The 22,092-nt window shown below is 48.3% G+C and overlaps 1 protein-coding gene across 1 annotated transcript in view; it reads left to right on the forward strand.

Annotated features, from left to right (window-relative positions):
- The first annotated feature begins 10,087 nt into the window (after positions 1-10,087).
- The window catches only part of WWC1 (WW and C2 domain containing 1), a 67,385-nt gene continuing 55,380 nt past the window's right edge, over positions 10,088-22,092 (forward strand). The window contains exon 1 of the mRNA XM_027718650.2: positions 10,088-10,345. Within this exon, the coding sequence (XP_027574451.1) occupies positions 10,227-10,345 (119 nt within the window). The 5' untranslated portion in view covers positions 10,088-10,226. The remainder of the gene's footprint in view (positions 10,346-22,092) is intronic.

A 22,092-nucleotide genomic window follows, 5' to 3' on the forward strand; every position in this document is an offset into this window, starting at 1 on the left:
CCAACAGTGCTGTGATCAGGACAGGCCAAGGGCAGCTGTGAAAGGACCTGGCCTGGGAGGCACTGCTGGCTGTGGGAAGGCACGGTGCACGAGCTCAGGCCAGCCCAAGAGCTACAAAGGTAGGTTTGCCCTCCTGACTTACTGGAGTGTAAAGTTGAGTTGCTTGCAGAGAGAGCAGGAATCCAAGAACAGGCTCCTGTTTGATGCTAAAACCAGATGGAGAATCAGCATTAGACTACGTTTCCTTTTTCCCATTGGACTGCTGTAACTGGAGGAATTTGGTATTTACAACCTTGCAGTTCAGCTTGAAAAAAAGCTGTTTTGTTTCCTGACTGAACCCAAAGCCTGGCTCTGGGTGTAGGCATGTGTCTGATCACACCCTGCTCCTCACCACCACAGGTGTTTGGTCTCTCCAGGTGGCAAATTTATCAGGCCCTCTATGGCTGTAATTTCTTCTCCAAAGAGGAATAGAGAGTAGATATCCCTGAGAAATTTTGAATGTGGAAATGGGGCTTTACTAGCCTTATTCGTAGAGTGTATCAGGCACCCTGACTTTAGTTAAAGGGTGTAATGAAGAGTTATGGGGACCTCTCTGCCCTTGAGGTGCCCCTGAAATTTTTCTGCCAACAAGGAAAGTTTCTTCCCAACCTCTTCAGTTACAACCTGCAGTGTAAAAGTTTCTTATTTACAAGGATTACTTAGTTTAAACATTACTCACTGCATTTGAAACCTGTCACTCCTCTGGAATCAAACTTCTCCACCTCTGTGGCACCAAGTGCTGAGGGTTGCACTCTCCAGAGGGGGGTCAGCATCCACCAGGGTACAGCTGCTGACACAGCTGCTAAAGATGTTTTGCTCTGCAGATCTCCCTCTGAATCAGCAACAAGAACCTAAAGGCTACAGCCACTGTCAGCCCACAGAAAATAGTGAAGGAGTGCAGGCTCTAGCAGGTGGCTCTGTTGGGTCTCTGAAGGCTCTGCTGTTGGTTGTATGAACACACCTACATATATGCTGTAGCTGCTTGCTTAGGTCAACAATATCAGAACAATTCCCTCTCCCTTACTGTGTATGTCTGCCTCTCTCTAATGAACAGTGTTATGCAATGCTTAAACATGACCAAGAGCTCTAGAAATGCAAATACCGTTGCCAGTGTCAAAGCATCAACACCCCTGTGTTGATAAAGCCTTTTCTGCTTCTGCCTAACCCAGCACAGCAGTGCTGGGCACGACTGGAGTTGTGGGCATGAGCTGTGTGTGTCTAAAGCACTACCTGGGCTAGCAGGAAGAGCAGGTGGCATTTAACAAGCAGCTGAGACTGGGTCACACAGCACTCATCACAGAGTGCTTTGCAGCACCCTCACAACTGGACCCATCACACCCATGGCCTAAATTGGTAATTTTAATCTCAGCTGACCCTGTTTCAGCTCAGCCTCCCCACCACAATCACCAAAAATAGGTAAAAACAAAGCAGGGGAATCACCAGTGGGATGTGCCCAGGTACACAAGCCACACATCCAGCCAGATTCCCAACAAGGAAACAGCTTGGCAGAGAAAGAAGGGACTTTAACAGCCTCCCCCACACACAGGCTGGGGGGCTGTCTGCCAGCACCCTGCATGCTGCAGGCTGGCCAACCTCTGCCACCACCAGCCCCAGGAGCCACTTCTGACCTGGGCAATGTGGGCTAGGCAAGAGTCAGTGCCCAGCAAATGCCTTGCACCCACCACGTGCTGCAGCTCAGCAGGTACCACCAGCCCTGCCCAGGCTTCCCTGCCCCTCCTGCAGCAGGAGGGGAATGTTGCTCTTAAAAACATGTATCTAATGGAACAGGTAAGACTTCCTCTCACTTCCTTGTTCATTAAAATATTTGTGTAGCACGTTGGGAGGATTTAATGGTTAGAGTCAGGCTAGTTCTGTGGTGCTTCTGAGCCAAGGGCAAAAAAAAAGCAAGTAATAAAGTAAAATGTGGTAAAAACACCATGGGAGAGTGCCATGTGCCAACTTTCAGACAAGCAAATGAATGCAGCCAATTTATAAGTCCTTAACAAATAGGATTTACAATGGAAGTGGCAGTTAAGCCATCATGAATACAGAAGGTGGCAGGCAGTACTCTCTAACTCTGTCCGTGCTCTGCTACAGCAGCTCAGCAGCATTGCAATTGGAGAAGTTGTATTTACAGAAGTTTTACATCTTTAGATGACAGCTTCTGACAGGCTTTAGTCTAATTTGGTGGTTGCATACAAACAGAAAATCTGCTGGCAGAACTGTGTGGGCTGTACCACTTACTATGCTACAGCCCAGGCCTTGTGACTGTGTCAAATACCTCTCACTCCTCAACATCTACTAACTCCATCCATCATGTAAATTAAGGTAAAATATTAAAAAATATTAGTGCTATAAATCAGTAATTCAGCTATCTCATTTTTAGTGGTCTGCAACAGTCAATGACTCAATAGGCTCTTCTTGATAAATCAGACTTTTTCATCTGTCAAAAGTTCTTTCTAGAGATAACAAAGATATGCCTGTTTGGCTCCGAGGGCTGTAGTGATCTTTTAGAAAATGTCCCTTTCTTAATGCCTTGGTCTCTGCCCAGGTGGGGAAGGCAGGTCATTAAAAACCCTGGTACAAAGAACCTGAGAGTTTTCATACCTTACTCAGTACAGGGCCCTTATTGAAAAGGAGGGGGTGGTGTGGGTGAAGGGTTTGGAGCTCAGCTCCTTTCTTTGGTTTCAGAGTCCCAAGATGGGTGAGGCCCACCCCTTGATAGGAGCATGTCCAGCTGAGTTATAAATATCTTCAAGGATGGAGACAGCAACCTGTTCCAGTGCTCAGTCACCCTCACAGTAAAATTAGTATTTCTTATGTTTAACCAGAACTCTCTGTATTTCTACCTTTGCCTTTTCTCTGAACTTCCCTTTGCTGATCTTCACAAGGCTCCCATCAGCCCTTCTCCCCCTGGATGATACCCTCTGTTTTATCATTGCTTTGCCCAGAACCGCCCCCAATTGCAATGGCACTTCAGAGCCAGCAGGGAACAGCCTGGCAGTGCCATCAGCCAGCTCCCTCAGGTCCCAGGGATTTGTCCACATTCCTTTTGTTGCTCCCTTGCCTTATCCTGCTCCAGAGAGCATAAGTCTTCCTTGCTCTGGGCTTTCTCCCTATGCAAGCTGAACACCAGGAATGACCAGAGACCATGAAGGCACTGTCTCAGCCTTTTCTTTGTCACCAAGCCCCCGCTGCAGGCAGTGGGCAGAGAGCTCACACTGCTGTGCTGATCTTTACACAAACACGAGGTGAGGTGCTGCCCCACTGAGCCTCAGAGCAATCACACAGAGCAGCTTCCTGGGGGGTGACCAGGAGCCCCACTTCTACCCCTGTGAGCCCAGCCCAGCTACAGCTGTGCCAGCCTTCCCTCCTCCCAGCTGGGCACTGACCAAAACTGCCGGGCACAGAGCAGGGCTGCCGTGCCCTGCCAGGCACCACCAGGCATCACCAGGTACTATGGCAGCTCTCACCTGCACAGAAAGCACAGCCCCCTAACTCTCCGGAAGGTCTGACACAGCTAAAGGGAAAATATTGTACTTTGTCATATTTGACATCAGATAACGTAACTGCAAAACTCACTGTGATGTAAAATCCGTGCCTGTTTGCCTGAGGAAGTGGGTCTGGTGTGCGAGGTCTGCAGTTTGTGCCTCCATCAGCCCCACTGGCCACCCCACCCCTCACCTGCTTCCACAGCCCCTGCAGCCCCTGGGCAGGAGCAGCCAGGCAGATCTTTTGGCTGTTGCATCCACCTCAGTTTGCCACCAGTACCTGGTCTGAGGTGTGACAGGTGCCACCAGCCACCCTTGTACCACTGGTAGGAGACAAATGCTGCTGTCCCTGTGGTCACAGGCCTCCCTCGGCTTCTCAGGAGTGCTCCAGGGTCCCCAAGAGGAAAAGGGGATGATAACCACACTGCCAGGATGTCAGTGCTGTGTTCAGTGGGATGGGGGGGAGCAGCAGCTACAAAACAGCGTTTGGATTAATAACACGTGGAATAAGTGGTCCTTAGAGTCCTGCCTCTTGTTAAGTATTTTCAAAGTGAAGCTGCTTTAAATAAACAGTTGTTTTTTAGTGTCTCTGATTTATGTAGCACAGTGACCGAGTGGGGGGTGTTTGGGGTGTTTTTTCTCTCTCTTTGCTGCTGCAGCTGTGAGCTGCTGTGTGTGGACAGGATCGGTGCTTTGCCTTCGCAGGGCTGTGCTCATGCATTCACCCAGCCACAGCATCACTGCGGCGCTGCCCTGCAGCCACTCAGCCCTTGCTCCCAGCCCTGGATAAATCCCTGTGGTGCTCTGGGTACCAGCACCCACTTACCAGCCTCTGAGTGGCAAATTCAAGTTCACATCCGAGCAAAACAGCATGATACTGGGCAGGTGTGATGTGTGTAGGTGGGAAAGGAAAGCCTTGGAGAACTGGCTCCTGCCTTCACCTTGCCCTTCGCTGGTACAAGCGGTCTTGTCCCCTTTGGGACCCACCGTGCTACTGACAGCAATGGCAGCCCTTGGAGGGTGGTTCCCTGCGCTGCTCCTGCACTTGGCAGATGCAGACAAGCCTCTAGACAGATCGCCGAGGTGGCAGGACAGACTGCCAAGGCGCCTGGCTCCTGTCCCACTGCCGCTTTGCTGAGCAGCAGCCTGCTCACAAGAGCAGCCTTGGAATCCCTCGCCCACTTCCCGCTTGGAGAAACGATGGCACCTGTCCCTTCACCACTCAGTGCTACCAGCTGCTGCCCCCAGCCTGGCCGCTGAACCTGCTCGTTAGCACTGACGGGAGGCAGAGGTTTCACGGGGCTTTGCCAGACAACAGAAATCCCACCTGCAGTGCCCTGTTGTCACCACCGCGGTGTAAAATGAGCCTCCACAGAAAAATCCCATCTGTCAGGTTAGAAACACAATGCACGTTGGCAAAATTAAATCTCTTTTACTCCCCTTGCACTGGGTCAGGCACATGTTGCTGCCCCAGCGCTGCCTGTGCCGCTCTGCTCTGCAGAGGTGCTTCACAGCTCGTTTTGGCTGAGTACTGGGGTGTTTTTACAGCTCAAGGTCCACTATGGGTATCAGTGCACATGGACACGTTTCCTATCACAAGCACATGCAGGCTATTCCCTCCTCGTGTGCAGCAAAGGGCACTTGTCACCCTTTATATGGATGAGCTCCGGCCGTGCTGTGTCCTGGTCATATCCTACCACCTCGCTCTGCTGCTGTGGGACACCCTCAAGGGATTGTAGGTGACTCTTGGGTTGAGAGCCACACGTCATGCTGGCAGTAATGCAAAAGTGCCTGTTTTCAGGGCAGAAAGGTGGAGTGCTGTGGCTGGGGAGCTGACACGTGAGTAGGAGAAACCTGCTTGTGGGAGGAGTTCTCCCTGACTTTGAGCAAATAATGAGCCAGCGAATAAAGCATTTGATACCAAACCAATTGATTTCTCTGTCATATGTGTTCTCCATGACAGGCTGATGGACACTTTTAAGCTTTTTTTTTTTTTTAAGCTTTTATAACTGAGAGTGACTGTTTGGCCCCATTCCTCAGGGCCAGGGCTGGCTGCAGAGGGCAGATCTTGAGGAGCTCAGTGCTGGCACCGTGGTCTCAGCACAGCCCCATGTGAGTGGCTGGTTTGGCAGCCAGGTGGCAGCTTCCAAGAGCTGCTGATGCCCCATGGGGGAGAGCTGGGTACTGAGGGATTGGCACAGGGACTCAGGATGGGATTGGAGATTCTCACTGCTATGAGAACAGCTCCACTTTCACTTGGGTGGTCTCTCCATTAGGTTAAGCAGCTCCCACTGATTGCAAGGTAGAAGACACACATTCAGCTCCTAGTGTGTGCTCCAAGGGATATCCACACACTCGAGGAAAACAGAGGCCCAATCTTCCCAGCAACATCAAGGGACAATTGCAGTGCTTCCAATGGACCCGCAAGGGTCTAATAAAGCAACAGAGATAAGGGTTGTTTGGGGAAAAAAAATCCAAACCTGTTTTGTTTGTACGTGAAAAAAATCTCAGAGCACTCAAAGGTCATAGTTAGGAATTTATTCCCTCGCTGCAGGCTTGTTTGTTGAAAGATAAAGATCTTTGATGCAGGTGTACAAAGTGCCAAGGATTGGGAAGGTTGCACAGATTAAACCCGTGGCCAAGTGACATGTTTGTGGCAGCCCTGACAGCCCCAGGAATCGGGAGAACTGTCACAGATGGATCCTGTTCTCCCAAGGCAGAGCTCAGCTGACAGAGGTTTTCCTGCCTTTGGGTGTTAATGATACTGCCACGTTAGAGCCAGCTTGCCTGTGGCAGGGGATGGCCTGAACATTTGTGCTGGTGTAAATATTGACCCATGGCTCAGTAGAACCCTGATTCAGCAGTGGCTGAGGACTGTCCTAGGGACTGCAGTATCTCACCCTGGGTTGTAACAGCTCTGTGTGATAGCCCCACCATTGGGGACTTGACCATCCTAAAGGTGTTTTCTAACCTCAACGAGTCTGTGATTCTATTGCATCTTTTTTCACAAACAATCTAATCACATACCTCTTACAGCCCTCTTGCAAGAGGCCAAAACACACCAGGACTCCAGCCAGCACACTTCCCGGGGCACCGGGAACCCCAACTTGCTGCACAGGTCCTATTGAATCACCTTGCTACAGGAACCTGAGACTCACCATCCCTCACATCCCACCTCAGCTACACAGCACGGTGAGGAAGCACTGAGCCACTGCCTGTGCACAGAACAGAACGACAGATGCTTTGTCTGGAACGAGGGGTGCCAGGACCGGCGGGACACTGGGCAAGACGCAGCCAACACCTGCCAGAGCAACAGGATGGCTTTGCGGATGTCAGCTGCCTTTTTTTTTTTTTTTTTTTTTTTATTTAAGGCCTCCAGCAACGGGTCTTTTAGGGAGTAGTTTGAAAGAAAACAATGAAGTGGCTTTGCCAATGTTTGCAGAAAGTTCCTTTCATGTTGGGACTGGAAAGAACAGCAGGTTGTGCGAGCTCTTCCCTGCCTCATGGGCACCTCGGCTCTTCCCGCTGGGCTGGAAATAGCTTCTGAAAGCAGGAAGGCTTCAGGTTACTTCCACCATGATGTGTTCCATCTTTCCAAACCCGGTTCTGACCATTTTATAAAAATAAAATTCTGTTTGGAAGCTGAAAACAAGTGACATACAGTTTGAGAGTGGGCAGGATGGGGAAGAGGCTTTCTAGAAGGGTAAGGGAGCTCTCCGCAGAAATTATATGATTGCTTCAAGCTGAACAATGCTGGAGGTTTTAAACAAAATGTGGTATTTAGGGTAAACGTAATTTTTTCCTGGCAATTGAATTTAAACCCATTTTTCCTCCTATTTCAGTTCAGATATCTGAAGGTTTTCACTAGGAGACCAACAGTTACTTTTGACTTTTGTGTTTTTGTTATTTGAAGTCAATTAAGAATAGAGAAAAGGAAAAAAATTACAGACTTTTGAATGTATTGGGGGGAAAAAAAAAACTGAGCAGCAAGGAACCAGCTTCTCCAAAATAGAACCCACCAGCAGAAAATCACTGCTCCTGTTACTGAGCAGTTGGTTGCCTGTTGTGGGCTCTGGTGGGACAGGGGTGTGCAGCACACGAAGGAGATGTTGAACCCAAGGCAAAAAAAATGAGGTTTCTGCAGGCTTTGGCCTCTGCTCTGTTCTTCCTTTTCACATAGGTAAGAGGTTTCCTACAAACCAAACCTTCCCTTTCCCTGCTCATGAGAAAACAATCACCTGTTTGTTTATTGCTTTACCGTTCAAACAGACTCTGATAACACTGAATTCTTTTGTTGTGAGTGTGAATGGTAAAAGGGAGTAAGTTGCCATATGCACATTCCTGATTATATTTATAAATTCATGTGGTTCAATGGCAGGGCTGTGTTTTTCTGGGTTAATAAATAAAGAGGAGTGGAAAAAATAAGATCTTTTCACTTGAGTCAGAACTACCTGCAAATATTTTCTGACGTATTTGTTTCAAAAGCAATTATCTTAAAAAATTACACAATTACTTTCTTCATAAACACAGTTGATGATGTTGGGAAAAGGTATTTGATCAGCTTCTTCACATAGAGCCTTTTGCTATATGATCTACATATGCTCTGAAATTTTGAAAAAAACACTTGAAAATAAAAATGACTTTTGGAAGTATCTCTGTGCTTGAACATAAGACCACAAATACAGGACCATGAAAACAGACAGTAATTTGTTATCACTTTATTATTCACTTCTTCTCTTGTAATATTTAAAAACATTGGTTGCTGCTGATTTTCTTTCTATTGTTACAGTCCCTCCCTTTGAAACGTCTTAAGCACTTTGCTGAGTGTTTTACAACGGGAGAAAAAAAAAAAAATTCCAGGATATTAAAAGCAGAAAAGAGAAAATGTGAGCAGCAGTGAGTAGCCCAGTGCCCTGCAGAAATCCCCTGCACACCGCTGGCGTCTGCCCAGGGCTCCGGGCGGTCCTGGTGTGTGCTCGCTGGAGCGGCACTGCTCCCAGCGCTCCCAGTGCTCCCAGCCTGCCCTTCCAAAAGAAACTACAAGCCTCGCTTAGCGTTATGGGCAGATACAGTGTTTATTCCCTTATTCTTTATTTATTATTAATTTACAAGCCTCGTGTATGGTCCTCTTCATAAAAGCAACACATGTAGTGGCTCCCCCTCCAAGTCTGGCTTCACATAAAATGGGGTTAAATCAGGCTATTTTGTTTTACTTGTCTTCATTTTCTTCCCTGCTCAACCACTTCATCAGCCAACTGCTACTGCATTCTGCTTCGGCCTCTGGAGAATTAGCAGTTCTAACTCCCAGCAGGTTGTCAGAAAGCCTGAAAGAAGTTATCTTACCCTCAAAATCTGGCAGAAAAAATGAGATGTTACTTCTAATTGTCTTTTTTTCACTTTTACTTTTCCACTCCAGCCCTCCGGGGGCTCCCCTCTTCCCATCCTCCAGTTTCCTTTTCTACCCCTATGCTTGGCAGGGATCCCTGCTCCATTCTGCTGTTTCAATAGCTGCAGCTCTACAAAACTTCTTGCTTTTTCCCTCACCCTTGACAGCGGGAAACCGGCGTCGGCTGGAGCTCCCCGGGGAAAGCGCTGCCTCCCACAAAACCCCGCTCATGCCGCGCTGGACACGTCCCCCGCCCCAGCTCACGGCCCGATCGCGTGCTTGCAGGAGCTTTTATTGTGACATTTTGTCACGGGCTGGCTGTTCCAGCCCAAATGAATGAAATGTGGGGGCAGAAGACTGTGGAGGGCACGTCCTCAGCTCCTTCCATCCCGTGCCGGAGCCGCGCTCCGGTACCGGCGGCGGCTGCTCGGGAAGGGGTCCGTACCCGCAGGGTGGGCACCATCACCCCCCCGCAGCTCGTGGCTTGTCCCTGGGGCTTGCTGTGCTGCCCTTTTATAACCCGGCCTCCCGATGGTCTGAGCTGTATCCACGCACCCAGCTGCGAGGAGCTTTCCCTCTGGAACCCGCACAAAACCACCCCCGTGGGCTGCTCCGATGGCTCCCGCGGGGAGCCCACCCCGGCTGAGCCAGGCGACCCCAGGGCAGTGCCCCCGTGGTCAGGGCCACCTCATGTCCCAGAGGGTGCGCGCAGAGTCGGGGAGGAGCTGATGTGCTCGTGCGTAGCCGGGGGCACCGAGCATCCCCGACCCGCTCCGGGACACACTCGCCCTGCCCTCTGCCCTCCCCCTCGGCGTGGCCGAGCCCAGCCGCCGGCGCTGCGTGCAAGGCAGCGCTTACAGCGGCTGCCCCGCGTCTCCAGCCCGAGTATCCCGCCCGGCGCTGGTCCCGACTCCCGATTCCCGAACCCCGGGTCCCCCCGATCCCCGCCCCTCCCTCCCCCGCCGGCAGGGGGCGCTCTCCCAGCCTCCCGCAACCGCCCCCGCCGGGGCCCCGTGGGGGCGTGTCCAGGGGGCGTGGCCGCGGTGAAGGGGCGTGGCCAGGGCGGCGGGCGGAGCAGGAAATGGAGGCGTGAGCGGGCGGAGCGTCGGCACCGACCGCGGGCAGCGCCGCGCCCGCCCCGCCCCCGCCGCGGGGTCGGCGTGTGAGGCTGCCCGGCGGCGCTCCCTGCGCGGCTGGGCCGGCGCGGCCCCCGCACCGCGGCTGCGGGAGGGAGCGAGGGAGGGAAGGGGCAGCCCCGGCGCGGCCCCCGGAGAGCGGCCGGAGCGGTGCATGGGGCGGCGGCGCGGGCCATGCCGAGGAAGGAGCTGCCGCTGCCCGAGGGCTGGGAGGAGGCGCGGGACTACGACGGGAAGGTGTATTACATCGACCACGGCAGCCGCACCACCAGCTGGGTCGACCCCCGCGACAGGTGGGCGGGGGCGGCGGGGCGGGACCGCGGTCGCGGAGTGCCCCCGCCGGGCCGGGGCCGGGCGGTACCTGCGGCCGTACCCGGGCGGGCTGCGCACGGGAGGGGAGAGCGGGACGGCCGCGGCTTCACCTGCGGGCCTGGCCGGGCTGCGCGGGGCGGGAGCGATGGAGCGGGATCGGCGAGTTGTGTTTTGCAGTTTTGTTCCTCGCCTCCCTGCCCAGCTCCTTCCCCGTCCCCAGCCATCCCGCTGTACCGCGGCCATGCGGCCCTGGCAGGGGGGAGCCTGCCCGGGTCCCAGCGGTGCTCGGTGGTTTTGGGGAGGGCTGGCAGGGAAGGGTCGCTGCGCCGTGTCCTGCATCGTGGCCCAGCTCTGCGAGCGGCTCCGTGGCCTTACCGAGCTTGGCCATCGCGGAGGTCGCTGACTTCAGGGTGTGTCTCATCGCCCCTTCTTGCCGCCCTCTTCCCTGCAGTATCCCCTTGCTTGCTCTGAGTAGCTCTTTCCCTGTATCAGTCACTTAGAGAAAGTGAGAGTAACAGCAAAGTCTGCTGTTCGAGACCCAGGTCATTTTCCAAGCAATGCTCTGTTCTAGCATGTTATGACTCCGTGCTTCAGGCGGTTATGGGGAGCCAGCACACAGGAGCTCGAGCACGCTGGAAGCTCAGCTCCTGGATCGCTGTTGAAATCAGAAGTTTCTAAATTTCCCCTTTAATGCTTTGTTAGCTGAAGTTCCCGGACGCAGCGACTCAAAAATCCGTGTCAGTGAGCTGGAAATCCCAACAATCTGAAATATGCAGTTTGTCATCGATAAATTTCATGCACTTCCCCATCTGACAGTGAGTGTTCACTTTGTTATGGGGCAGAGAGTATGATTTCTGCATTGGTTTTCCTCTCTTCCCCTTGCTCCAGGGATCAGTTCCTTGAAGGGGTTTCCATTTGTGGTGGGATTTCAGGACTTTGCCTTCGCTGTGTTTACTTAGATGGGTTTTTTGTGAAGCATGGAAGTGAATGATTGTCCAGTTTTACAAGATTTCAAGGAGTGTTCTGCATTCCAGGAATAATCCTTGTGTGTACTGTACACAAATGCAACCTGCTGCCAGCTGGGGGGTTTGGAACTCATCTTGGGGTAATGTGATGTGGTTGAGAAGGACTAGTAACACAGTTGTTTCAAGGTGGTTTTTTTTAACCTTCATAAAAGTCAGTAGAAGCTGAAATTAGGGATGCTTTCCTGGCATCTTAATTTTGTTGCAGAGAATGAAGACAAATGAGAAATCTAATAGGCCTTATAATAGAGGCTTATAAAAATTCCTGTGTGTCCTTGGTTAGTGATTCAAGAATGACAGAAATGACTAACTGGGTGCCTCATTTAGCCGTGTATACTGAGCTGTCGCAGAACCATTACCTGCTCACCACTGCTAAAGGACAATATTCAAAAGCACACTGATATCCTATCACATGACATATTTGTTGTGCACATAGAAGTACACCTGAATACACGTGGCCCTGACAAGCTTTGCATCTGAGTCATCTTCCAGTAGTGCTACTGAGAAAACAACCTGTATTGGACACTCCCCCTGAAAACCCTCAAAGTTTTGAAGAGTTTATTGGTCCACACTGGAACAACTGTGTGACACAACACTTACCCGTTATCTGGGGGATGATGTGCTTGTAGGAGTTGAAATCCTGTTCTGACATACAGGAAAGAAATTTCTCTTCCAAGTAATTTACCACTGGCTGCGAAAAACAGCTGATGGGAGGGATTCTGATCAGCTCAGGTCATGAGGTGCCTGCTCCCTTCGGTAGTAAACCTGGATTTTCACACTGAGCATTGAACTTTATCAGTACCTTTTAAATTTAAATTTAAATGTCAGTGGTACTGTACCTTTGTAACACCTGATGGGTTTATTCAGAGTGCAGCAATTGCCAGTGAAAGACAGAACACAGAAGGTTTTAAACCTCCCCTAAATCTTTCATTCTAGCTTAATTTAGTGGAAATAAACATGAGCAGGGATACCATCTAGCTTCAGGGCATGGGCTCGATCCTTGTTTTTGTGGCAGCAGTTGGTGTCAGGTTTGTTGTCCTGCTGACTGAGGTTGGTTTAATAGGCTGTGAGGGAAGCAGACCTGGCTGTGGGCACACAGGGAAGACCCACAGCAGGGAAGGGGAGGCAGGGGGTGAAAGGTGGGACCTCAGCTGGCCTTAGGCTGTGAAAGCAAAAGCTGGGCTGGTGGTTTTCCAGTTCTTGTTTAGTGCATGACACCAGTCCTGCAGAGGGGCTGTAAGAGGGGCTATTACACTTTGCCAGTGGGAAGTCACTGGCACCTGGTGGCATCTTACTCTTCTGTAAAGCTGGCTGGAGTGATGCTCAGATGCCTGGAGTCTTGGTTGACTTTTCCAGACTTCAGGGCAGTCCTGAGAAACCTGTGGATGTTGGAGCATTTTGGGAAATCATCTAAGATTAAATAATCTGAAGAATTTTGTGATGGAACTGTTACTGTACCTGTGATATGGTGTAACAGAAAAGCATCAAGGTACCTTGCTTGCAGGAATTTCAGGTTAAAAAGCTGTGAGGCAGTTCTGCTGAACAGGTGGAGAAAAAAATCCCCAAAGCTACTGTGGTTTTTCCCTTGTGTAAAAGGAAGCTCACATAGCTGACTCTTTTTGCAGATTTGTTTGAAATCGGGTAATTTGGGAATTCAATACAGTGTTATGGGAGATCAAACCTTACTGAGCTGGGGAAAAAAAAATTGTCATTCCTAGTTCTAAAGCCAGGCATGACCTTTCAGGTATGCAGCAGTACATACCAACTGGTAAACCATGCCAGAGAGTTGTCCCAGTTGCTTTCTGAACACAAAGGGTGGGTCTGCTTGGGAAGCTGCTGTGCTGGTGGCCAAAGAGAAAATACCAGTGGTGGCTCAAAACTTTAGCACCAGCTGCTGCCTGTTCTTAAACATCAGCATGAGCAACACTTAAATATTTAACATTTAACAGAGTACCCTGAATGAGATTTCTGCTTTCATCAGACACGAGCATTAGAGGTGGGAATTTGGGATCCAGTGGTGTGCTGTCCTTGGGCTCTTTACAACAGGTTTAGGGAACCTCAGCTCTCCCTCACAGTGTCTTGGAATAGGGTATTTTTTTTTGCTTCTCCTTGCCTTTCAAGCCAGAAATTTCAGGATTGCACTGGGGGTTTGGAGATGCCTGATAACGTGCCCCACTCTTAATAATTTGTGTTCTGGTACTCTTCCTACTCACCTACTCTTGCATGGTGGTGTAAGCAGTTTTTTCTAGGTTATTTTAGATGGAGCTGACTGAACTTCTCATTTTACCTCAATTGCTGGACTCCTCCTGAGAGTGAAAGCCAGTGAAACAGGAGCACTTCTAGCTTAAGTTTGGTGAAGCTACTAAACAGCAGCAGATGTTTTCAGTTTTTGGAAGGCAGCACTGCCTCAGTTGATGGCCCTTCATTTCTTGAGGGCTCTTGTTGCTGTAAAGGGTTGGAGGTGTTCATTAAATGAAAGCCCAGATTCTCTGCAATTGCTCCCTAAACTCCCTTCCTACTCCACATGGAGGTTTTCCCACTCTGAACTTCCAAAGTAGAGCTTTGGGGAAGAGATTTGCCAAGGCTGAGGGTCAATATCTACCAAGGTGTGTGATGTCACATGTAGAAGACCTTGTGTATTTAAAATAGTCAGGGCCACCTATTTGCTCAGGAAGATTCAAGTTTGCTGAGCCTGAGGATTTTAGTGGAGAAAAGCCATGTCATGTCATGTAGAGAGCACCATCATCTAACCATGCCCTTCTAGGCTTCATGTGAAATGCTGCAAAGTATTTTGTCTTTACATTCTTCTGATCTTTAAGCTTTTTATCCTCAGTCTGCTCTGCACACTTGGTCTCCAAACCTCCTTTACTAAAGATTTAGAAATGTGAGCATTGTGCTAAAATTTCACATGTAACTGTCTACTCCTTGGATTATTTGCTTTACTGTAGCATAACTATAATCATTGGAATAAAGCTAAATATAGCTAACTTAAATGTGAGAGATCTCCAAAGTAAAAGGGCTGGAAGAAGGGAGGGCAATAAAAGGCAGCAGGGATAAAAGGAGCTGTGCTTTTCTATAGATGAAAATCAGTAAGAATAAGGAGAAGAGAGAAAAATTTTCCAAGATGGAGCATTTCACTGGGGATTTCTTTCATCAGTGGCAGCAGCAGAGGTCATGCAGCTGAAGGCTCCTAGTTTGATGCCTGCTGCTGCCTTTCTTTACTGATAGCTAGCTAAGCACCCTGTCATATATATGTGAATCTGCTTCTTTCTCATGTTTGAATTCCCCAAAATAGCTGATTACTTTATAAAGAACAGGCAGCTCAGTGTGTGCCCATAGAAACTGCTGATGGCCGTTTTCCACGAGTGCAGAAGTGAGTGACAAAAATGCAGTCTTCAAAGTCATCTGAGTGCCATCTCTGGGAACAGGTGTCCTAATGTGTAGGACTTGTGCTGTTCTTACTTTCCACAGTAATTGGTTTATGTAAGTGCTAATATAAAGGGAGACAAGGACAGTGAGTAAGATTATTGTGACACTTGAAATTATTTTAATTGATTAATATCAAGTGTCTTCCAAGATGAGGTAACACAGGATGCACCTGTGACTGGAAAAAGTGAACTGGAGCTGAAATAGATCACACTGCTTCAGTTATGAAAAAAATCTGACTTTAATTGTTTTGTTTATTGTTTTATTATTGTTTATTGTTTTGTTTGGGTTGGTTTTTTTCCCTAGACTCCCCAGACAAGCCTGGTTTAGGGTGTCTTGATCACTTTGGACACTGCAGGAACTGCCTTCAGAGTCTGTGCTCTCTTGTGTAAGCTCACTTCAAACTGGGGAAGGTGGCTGGAAACAACAGGTGTGATGCTTTTTAAGAAGGGCATCACTGCTAAAGGTGTGGTATTGCACATATGTGCAATGACAGAGGATATTGGCACTGACTTTAGAAGTACTAAAAGCATTATTTTTATCTTCCCTTTGGAATATGAAAAAAAAAAAGCAAAATGAGAAGCTTTGTTAAGCTCAGCAGCTTTTTAATGTATCTTGGGGAATTCTGAGTCTTAAAAGATCAGAACTGCTTTTGAAGAAATCTCCATAAATCATATTGTTTAGAAATATGTAGGTTGAGCTTCATCTCCTTCTCTGGCAAGGTCATCTTGCTCACAAGATCAGTCCTTTAATTTTGCCTCAAAAACTGACAGCTTGTGAAGTTTAGTGACACTGCCACTGACTGGAAACTTATTTGGCAACAGAATCAACTATTTCATCCCTATGTAGGTCATGTATTTTCATATCAAAGTAGTTATCTTGATCTCCATCCAGTGGAATGGCAGGAAGTTGGCTAGTAAATTCCAGGAGATGTGGGTATGACAGGTGAGAGGTGGCTGCTGTGTCACTCACCTGGGGTGGATGCTCAGTGCTGTTGCTGATGGGGCACCTTAAGCTGCTGCCGCTGCCAGGATAAAATTCTGTATCAGTGCAGGTTTGGCTGAAAAATGTTATTTTGCTGTCTGGGTTACAGAAACAGTTGATCCAGGTTGTGTGTGCTTGTGCAGAAACTTGTGGCACAGCTGGGGTAGAGCCAGCAGACTGGGAGGTGTGGGAGTGGGGCTGGCTCTGGTGGCAACCTGGGAATGCTGCTGAGGGTGCACTTGTGAAACTGTCCCCAGGCACTTGACCTGGTCAGGCTCTCTGCCAGCCCAGCTGAGGAGGTGTTCCCAGGGTTGGAGGTGCTTATGTTTGCCTCATGATTTCTGACCAACTTTTACGGGGAGAATGGATTTGCTGGAGCTCAGGTGACACCAGCAGTGAGGCAGAGCACCTCCTAAAGGAATTCTTCACAGGGCATCTTCATAGCTAGCACAGTTATGGGAAGATGAGTTTGCAGCAAACTTTTCCGTGTCTGAATCTGATTTAAATTCCTCTAGCTCGTGCCAGAAAATTTGTCTGTCCAAAGACAGACAAAGACTTGTCCAAAGGACTTTAACCAAATAACTTGTACGTAAAGAAGCGATATTTGCTGGATGGCTCAGGGTGGTCCTGTCACTGGCCCACCACTCCACCTTTTCAGATGGGCTCTAATCTCAGTTGCTGGAGGAACGTATTAGTAAATGATTGATTCCTACTCTGTGCTCCTGAAGGTGCTCACTGCCAGGGCCAGCCTTGCACTCTGCTCAGCGTGCCAGGCACCGTCACCGCCCCAGAGCGAGTTCCTGAGCGTGTTACTGACACTGATCCCACTGCCTGCCAGGACAGAAGTGTTCTGGGTTTCACTTGACACTTGGTTCTGTCAAATATGGGAGAACTTCAAGCCTTTCTCAAAGAGAGACCCAACAGCTGGCTTTGGAAACCCTTGCTGGTCTCCCTGTGCCAGGAGCTGGCTGCCTGGACCTGGTGGCCTTGAGTGCTGCACTAGCAGGGCAAGTGTTGGCTGAAATAATAAATCAATAAAGAGGGGTGGCAGCAGCTTGGCAGACTCAAATGCAGGTATGTAGACTACTCTATACACATATATGAGAGCTATGCAGATTGACCACTTCCTTGGGGAGAAATACTTTTTATGCTGGCTGGGTGCCAGTCATGAGACCTGTTTAGTGAGGTTACGTGCTTTTCTTGTGGTAATGAAGACTTAGCTTAAACTGCTCAAATAAAACCCAGAGTTCTTGTTCACAGAGTCTGAGGTTACTGCTCCCCCCTCCCTTTTAAGCTACATGCATAGATAATCGGCTGAACAAACAGTGGGCAAAACTGCTCCCAGTAGAATAATAACTGCTTTTCACTACCACTCATTCAATGAAGTGACATCTGGAAGACTCTCCAGACAGTCACAGGAGGTTTGGTGTGTAACAGGAAGATGCAAAGAAGCCAAATCCTACAGCTGTCAGTGTTCACTGGTATTTTCATCCTCTTGGATGGGTTCTCCTGGCTTGGTTTGTTCTCAGTTTATGCTGATACTTACGGCTTCCACCCCAGCCACGATGTTCTGCAACATAAGTACCCAACACATTTAAAAACCAGATGAATTGCTTTCTGAGTCTCATAGAGGTGCTGTGGGGATTAATTAGTTCTGACAAAGTGCTTTCTGGCTGAGATGTCAAACTTATGTTTCAGGACTAATGGTATTGTTCAGTGAAACTGTTTAGTTCTCCTCAAATGCCTAATCACTATTTTAGAAGAACATACTCTTTGGAGAAAAGCTTTATTGATTTAAAGCACGCAATAAACAGTATTGATTTGCAAGAGGCAGTCATTCATATCTGCTCTATGCAGAGCTGAGATGTAAGGTGGCCACACAGCTATTTTGAACTAAAATGTAAGTGAAAATATTGCTTAAATGACCCTGCAGCAGCTTGCAAATTTCTCATATGTGACTTTCAACTGCCTTAATAGCCTTGTACTCAGAACAGGGGCAGTGCCCTGCTGAGGAGAGGGCTCTCTGCTATTTCATCCCTCACAGCCTTACCACAGGGAGGGTGGCTTGCAGAGGAACAGCAGTGGGTAAAATAATCTTCTGGACCTTTAGAGCACCACAGGAAAATGTAGGTAGTCCCAGAACTGCTCTGTAAAGCTGTACTGCAGATAGCTTAGTGGTTCATTTAGCTTGTGTCAGGCACAACTTGGGTGTCATGTGCCAGCTGAGCCTCTGCAGCTGGTAGAAGACATGCTGGTGGCCCAGCTGTGCAGGCTGTCCCCTTGCCCATGCTGTGTCCAGGCCATGGGGGACACAAATCCTTTGAGACATCCTTTGAGGGGCTCAAGCAGGTTGGCACCACGGCTTGGCAGCAGCAATCTGTTACACCGCAGCACCTAACCCTGAGTGAACAGGAGGAGTCATCTGCTGACATCTTTATCCTGGACACCTGAAGGTCTCCTAGTTGGACTGTTTGAAAGAGTGAGTATGTTTTTGAGCTGCTTATCCAAATTATCTCATTGGAGATTTGGGTGGGGATGGCATGGAAAGTATTTGACTGTCAGGTGTGATGCTGCTCTGCATATTATCCAGGCCATTTCCTGTGAGGTATCTCGGGTTGGTGGCCTGCCTTGGGTGCTGCTGGTCAGTCAGCCTGGTTCAGAGAAGGTTGTGGTAACCCCTTTGGGAGCTAATCACACTCCTTTGGTAGAACTGGCTTGCTCTGCAGCTGCTGAAATGCAAGGGAGGAGGGGTGTGGGTGGGAGTGGGGAGGCAGCAGCACCCCAGGAACAACAGGGCACCCGTTGTCCTGGGCTGGCAGGGACTGCCAGGTGGGTGAGGGTGGGCTCCTCGTGCCCTGCATTGCAGTAGTGCAGGTGGATGTTCTGTGGTGCTCTAAAACTGCTCTCCCAGTGCTGCTTTCCTTGAGGGGAGCCCTCCAGCCTGTCTGCTGCTGCTCCACAGGGCTCCTGTAGCTCAGCGGGGGTTTACAAGGGTTTCTGAGGCAGCGAGTGTGCTGTGCTCCTGGTGTCACTAATCCAGGAGGTGTGACAGATCTACTGCAGCAGTGCCCTGGGTAAGGTCCATGCCCAGTTGTGATGCTGCTCTTGTCTCTAACAGCTCTTAGGTTGGTGCAGTGCTCTTTGGATGTGCTTCTGGTGTTCAGACCCAACCTTTGTTCCTCAGCATCTGGTGTGACTTTGGTTCAGTCTTCTGCTTGCTGCTTATGACTGTTCTTGTTTTGATGGAAAGAGAAGGGCTCAGCTGACCAGAGGCCTTCCTCCTTCCTTCTTTGGAAGCAGCTTCTGTGTTCTCTATAGGATTTTTCCAGATACTTCCTATGACTAGTGGAGTGATGCTAATGATGCAGCTTTATTGACTGCTTTTGCTTTGAATGAATTCCCGTATAGAAGAGATGGAAACTTTTCTCAAGGGAGAACTTGGTATGAAAAAGAAATATTTTTTAAGAAAAAAACAGTAAGGCTTATCTAAATTAGGATGACCTGTATCTAGTGTTCCAGGTGAACTTTTCATATCGAACTGTGTTTTTTAAAAAAATAAATATTCTTTCTATGAATAATGTTTGGCATTGAAATTAAATCAGCACTTTGAACAGACTTTTTTGTTGGAGCATGTATGTGGTGACAAGTATATTTGATGTGGTGTGTGTTAATGCTGCAGAGAATAAGGAGGTTAAACTCTTCTGTTCAGGATATTATTCAATATTTCTCAACATCTGGTCTCTCTCCACTTCAGTTGTCAGTTAACCCACTTGTTTAGATTTTTCTGGAATTCCTTGAAGTCATCTCCACATCCAGCTAACCTAAACAGTTTGTCAGCCAGCAAGGCATTAAGCCAGGCTTGCTGTTTGTATTGTCTTGTGTTACTAGTAAGGATTTCACACCACAATGTCTAATCATCAGAGATACACAAGTTATTGCCTTGATGGGACACTGACTGTTTAATTCTCATATGGACACACACATAGAAGGCTTTAAACTGTTTAACAGTTCTCAAAAAGTAAGTTTTCCAGTATTCTAGACATAGACAGATTTGTCTGGCAAAGAGATCTCTTTGCAGTCATCAGGGAGTGTTATTCTGTCTTATTTTAATGTGCATATGCAGGAAAGTGAAATGTCCTGGCTGCTGCTGTGTCCCATGGTTTTCTGTGGCACCAGCATTTTGGAAGATATCTTAGACTTCCTGACTTTACTTTCTGCTTTTTAAATGTGAGTGTGGAAGCTTCCAGATTTAATTTAAATCCGGTCTGTCCAATATCAATGTGGTATCTTTTCAGTTGAGTTGGTCTATAATTCTGAATAAAGGTAGACACGTTGTCATATGTCATCTGTTAATTATTCATAGACTAGTGTGTGGCAGGCATGGTGAGCTTCTCATACAACTGGTTTACTAGTAATTTAATTTTGAAGGTATCTGCCATCATCTGCTTGATGCTAATGAAAGCATAACCTGAGTGTGAATACTTTCTTAGAGCACGTGGTGTTTGCTTGCCTGATCTCATACTCCTTGGGCACTACTCCTCACTTCCTTTTTAAGATTTCTGTTTAGCAGAAGAATGTGTGGATGGGAGGGGAGGGGTATGTGGCAGAGGAGCCTGTCTTGGTCATTTGCAAAATCTCAGTTTGCAAAGACAAATTTGCAACTGAACTGGTCACACTGAGTCCTCCACTCAGGCTTGTTTTCACACATCCTTTGTAAATGCCACTCTTATCCCTAAGGCAGATGTTCTGTGTTGAGTTTTCTCATCTTTATTCTCTATTTGTCCAGCAATCTGTAGCCAATGCCTGATAGTGCTTCCTGGTTTATTTTCTATCTGCTTCCCAACACAGGCTCCTGCAGTTTTGGATGGTAGTTCTGACATGTGTTGCATCTTCAGTAGCTTAGCTGGGCTGGTGGCCCTTTCTAAAAGTGGGGTCACTGTGGGTTTTGAGTCAGGTGCTGTGGTGGTTCTTTCCTCCTGTTGGGAAAAGGTCCCTCAATTAATGGGAGAGGACATGACTGCAGCTGAACATGCCACAGTTCACAGCCTGGTTTGGCCCTGCGACCAGGCAATGACTATTTGGGAGGGGGAGGATTTGCTCTTGGGTCAGACCATGTCCCATCGTGTCTCAGTGGCTGCTACCAGAGCCCCAGGCAGCGAGGTGGGGGCTGGGGCTCCAGGCTGTTCCCGTTTTCTGAGCAGAGCCAAGTGACACCAGGTCCTTGAGAAAAGGTGGCATCTGGTGCAGTTTATTCCTCCTGTTAGGGTTTTGCTGTGTAGTAACAAAAATGAGAACAGCCCAAGTGGTAATTCACACCCGTAATCCTTCTGCTTGGAAATCTGCTTGTGACACTTCTGATGGAGTGTGGCACTTTGGGAAGTGTCCCTTCGCAGTCAGATTTGGTACAGAACAGATTTGCAGTGAAATAACCTAAGTTAAATCATTTTAACAATGCCCTCCAAAGGTGCTATTGTTTGAATTACTTCCCTGGGGTAGTCGGACAGATGTGTGGCAAAGCCTCTCTGAGTGATGGTGATGCCTCTTGCCTTTCTTATTGTTGAAGACAGGCTGAAATGCTGCTTTGGTCCAACTGCTTTGTGACCAGCCCAGATGCCCGTTGGAAGGTGTAGGGAATAATGGAGTTATGTCAGTATGAATTAGGGATTTTACAATAACAGTTTTCTTATTTATGTGGCATCCTCCATCTTTATGAAGAGTTTACTTCCCCTTAAACACACTTTGCAGTGGAAGGCAAGCTGTCTTCATACCCTCATACCTTTGTGTTGCCAGCTCTGATGCACTACTTTTTCCAGTCGTTGTTGCTGCTTCAACTTTCTCACTCACAAGCTGTACAACACTGTTGCTTAGTCCTCTTATGTCCATACTTACAGGGTCTTTAAGGCCTTTCATAAAGTAAGCATTTCATTTTGCCTGATGGCAGAAGGAGGTTTATGGAGTTTGGGAAAAAAAAAAAAGGAAGAAATACGCTGTAGGTAATAGATTCCAAAAATGCAAATTTGTTTAAGCAACCCCTTAAAAAGAAGGGAGGGAAGAAAGAATTGAAGATTAAAACCTGTGTTTATATACATGTAGAAGCTGGAGGCAAAGCAATCCATTCATAAATATACAATAGGATTTATGTCATGGTGAGAAGTGCTGCATGCATATTCATGTGTAATTTGCAAATCCTTTAGCGATTAAATACTTTACTCCAAACTCAAGAACTAAATAACCTTCTTGTTGAAATGAGATGTCCAAAGGCTCTAATGCTTCTCCAGTGGAGGGGAAAGGCTGGG

The sequence above is a fragment of the Pipra filicauda genome, unplaced genomic scaffold (assembly GCF_003945595.2).
Source record: "Pipra filicauda isolate LSUMZ 115617 unplaced genomic scaffold, ASM394559v2 scaffold3_size10097308_pilon, whole genome shotgun sequence".
Classification (NCBI taxonomy): Eukaryota; Metazoa; Chordata; class Aves; order Passeriformes; family Pipridae; genus Pipra; species Pipra filicauda.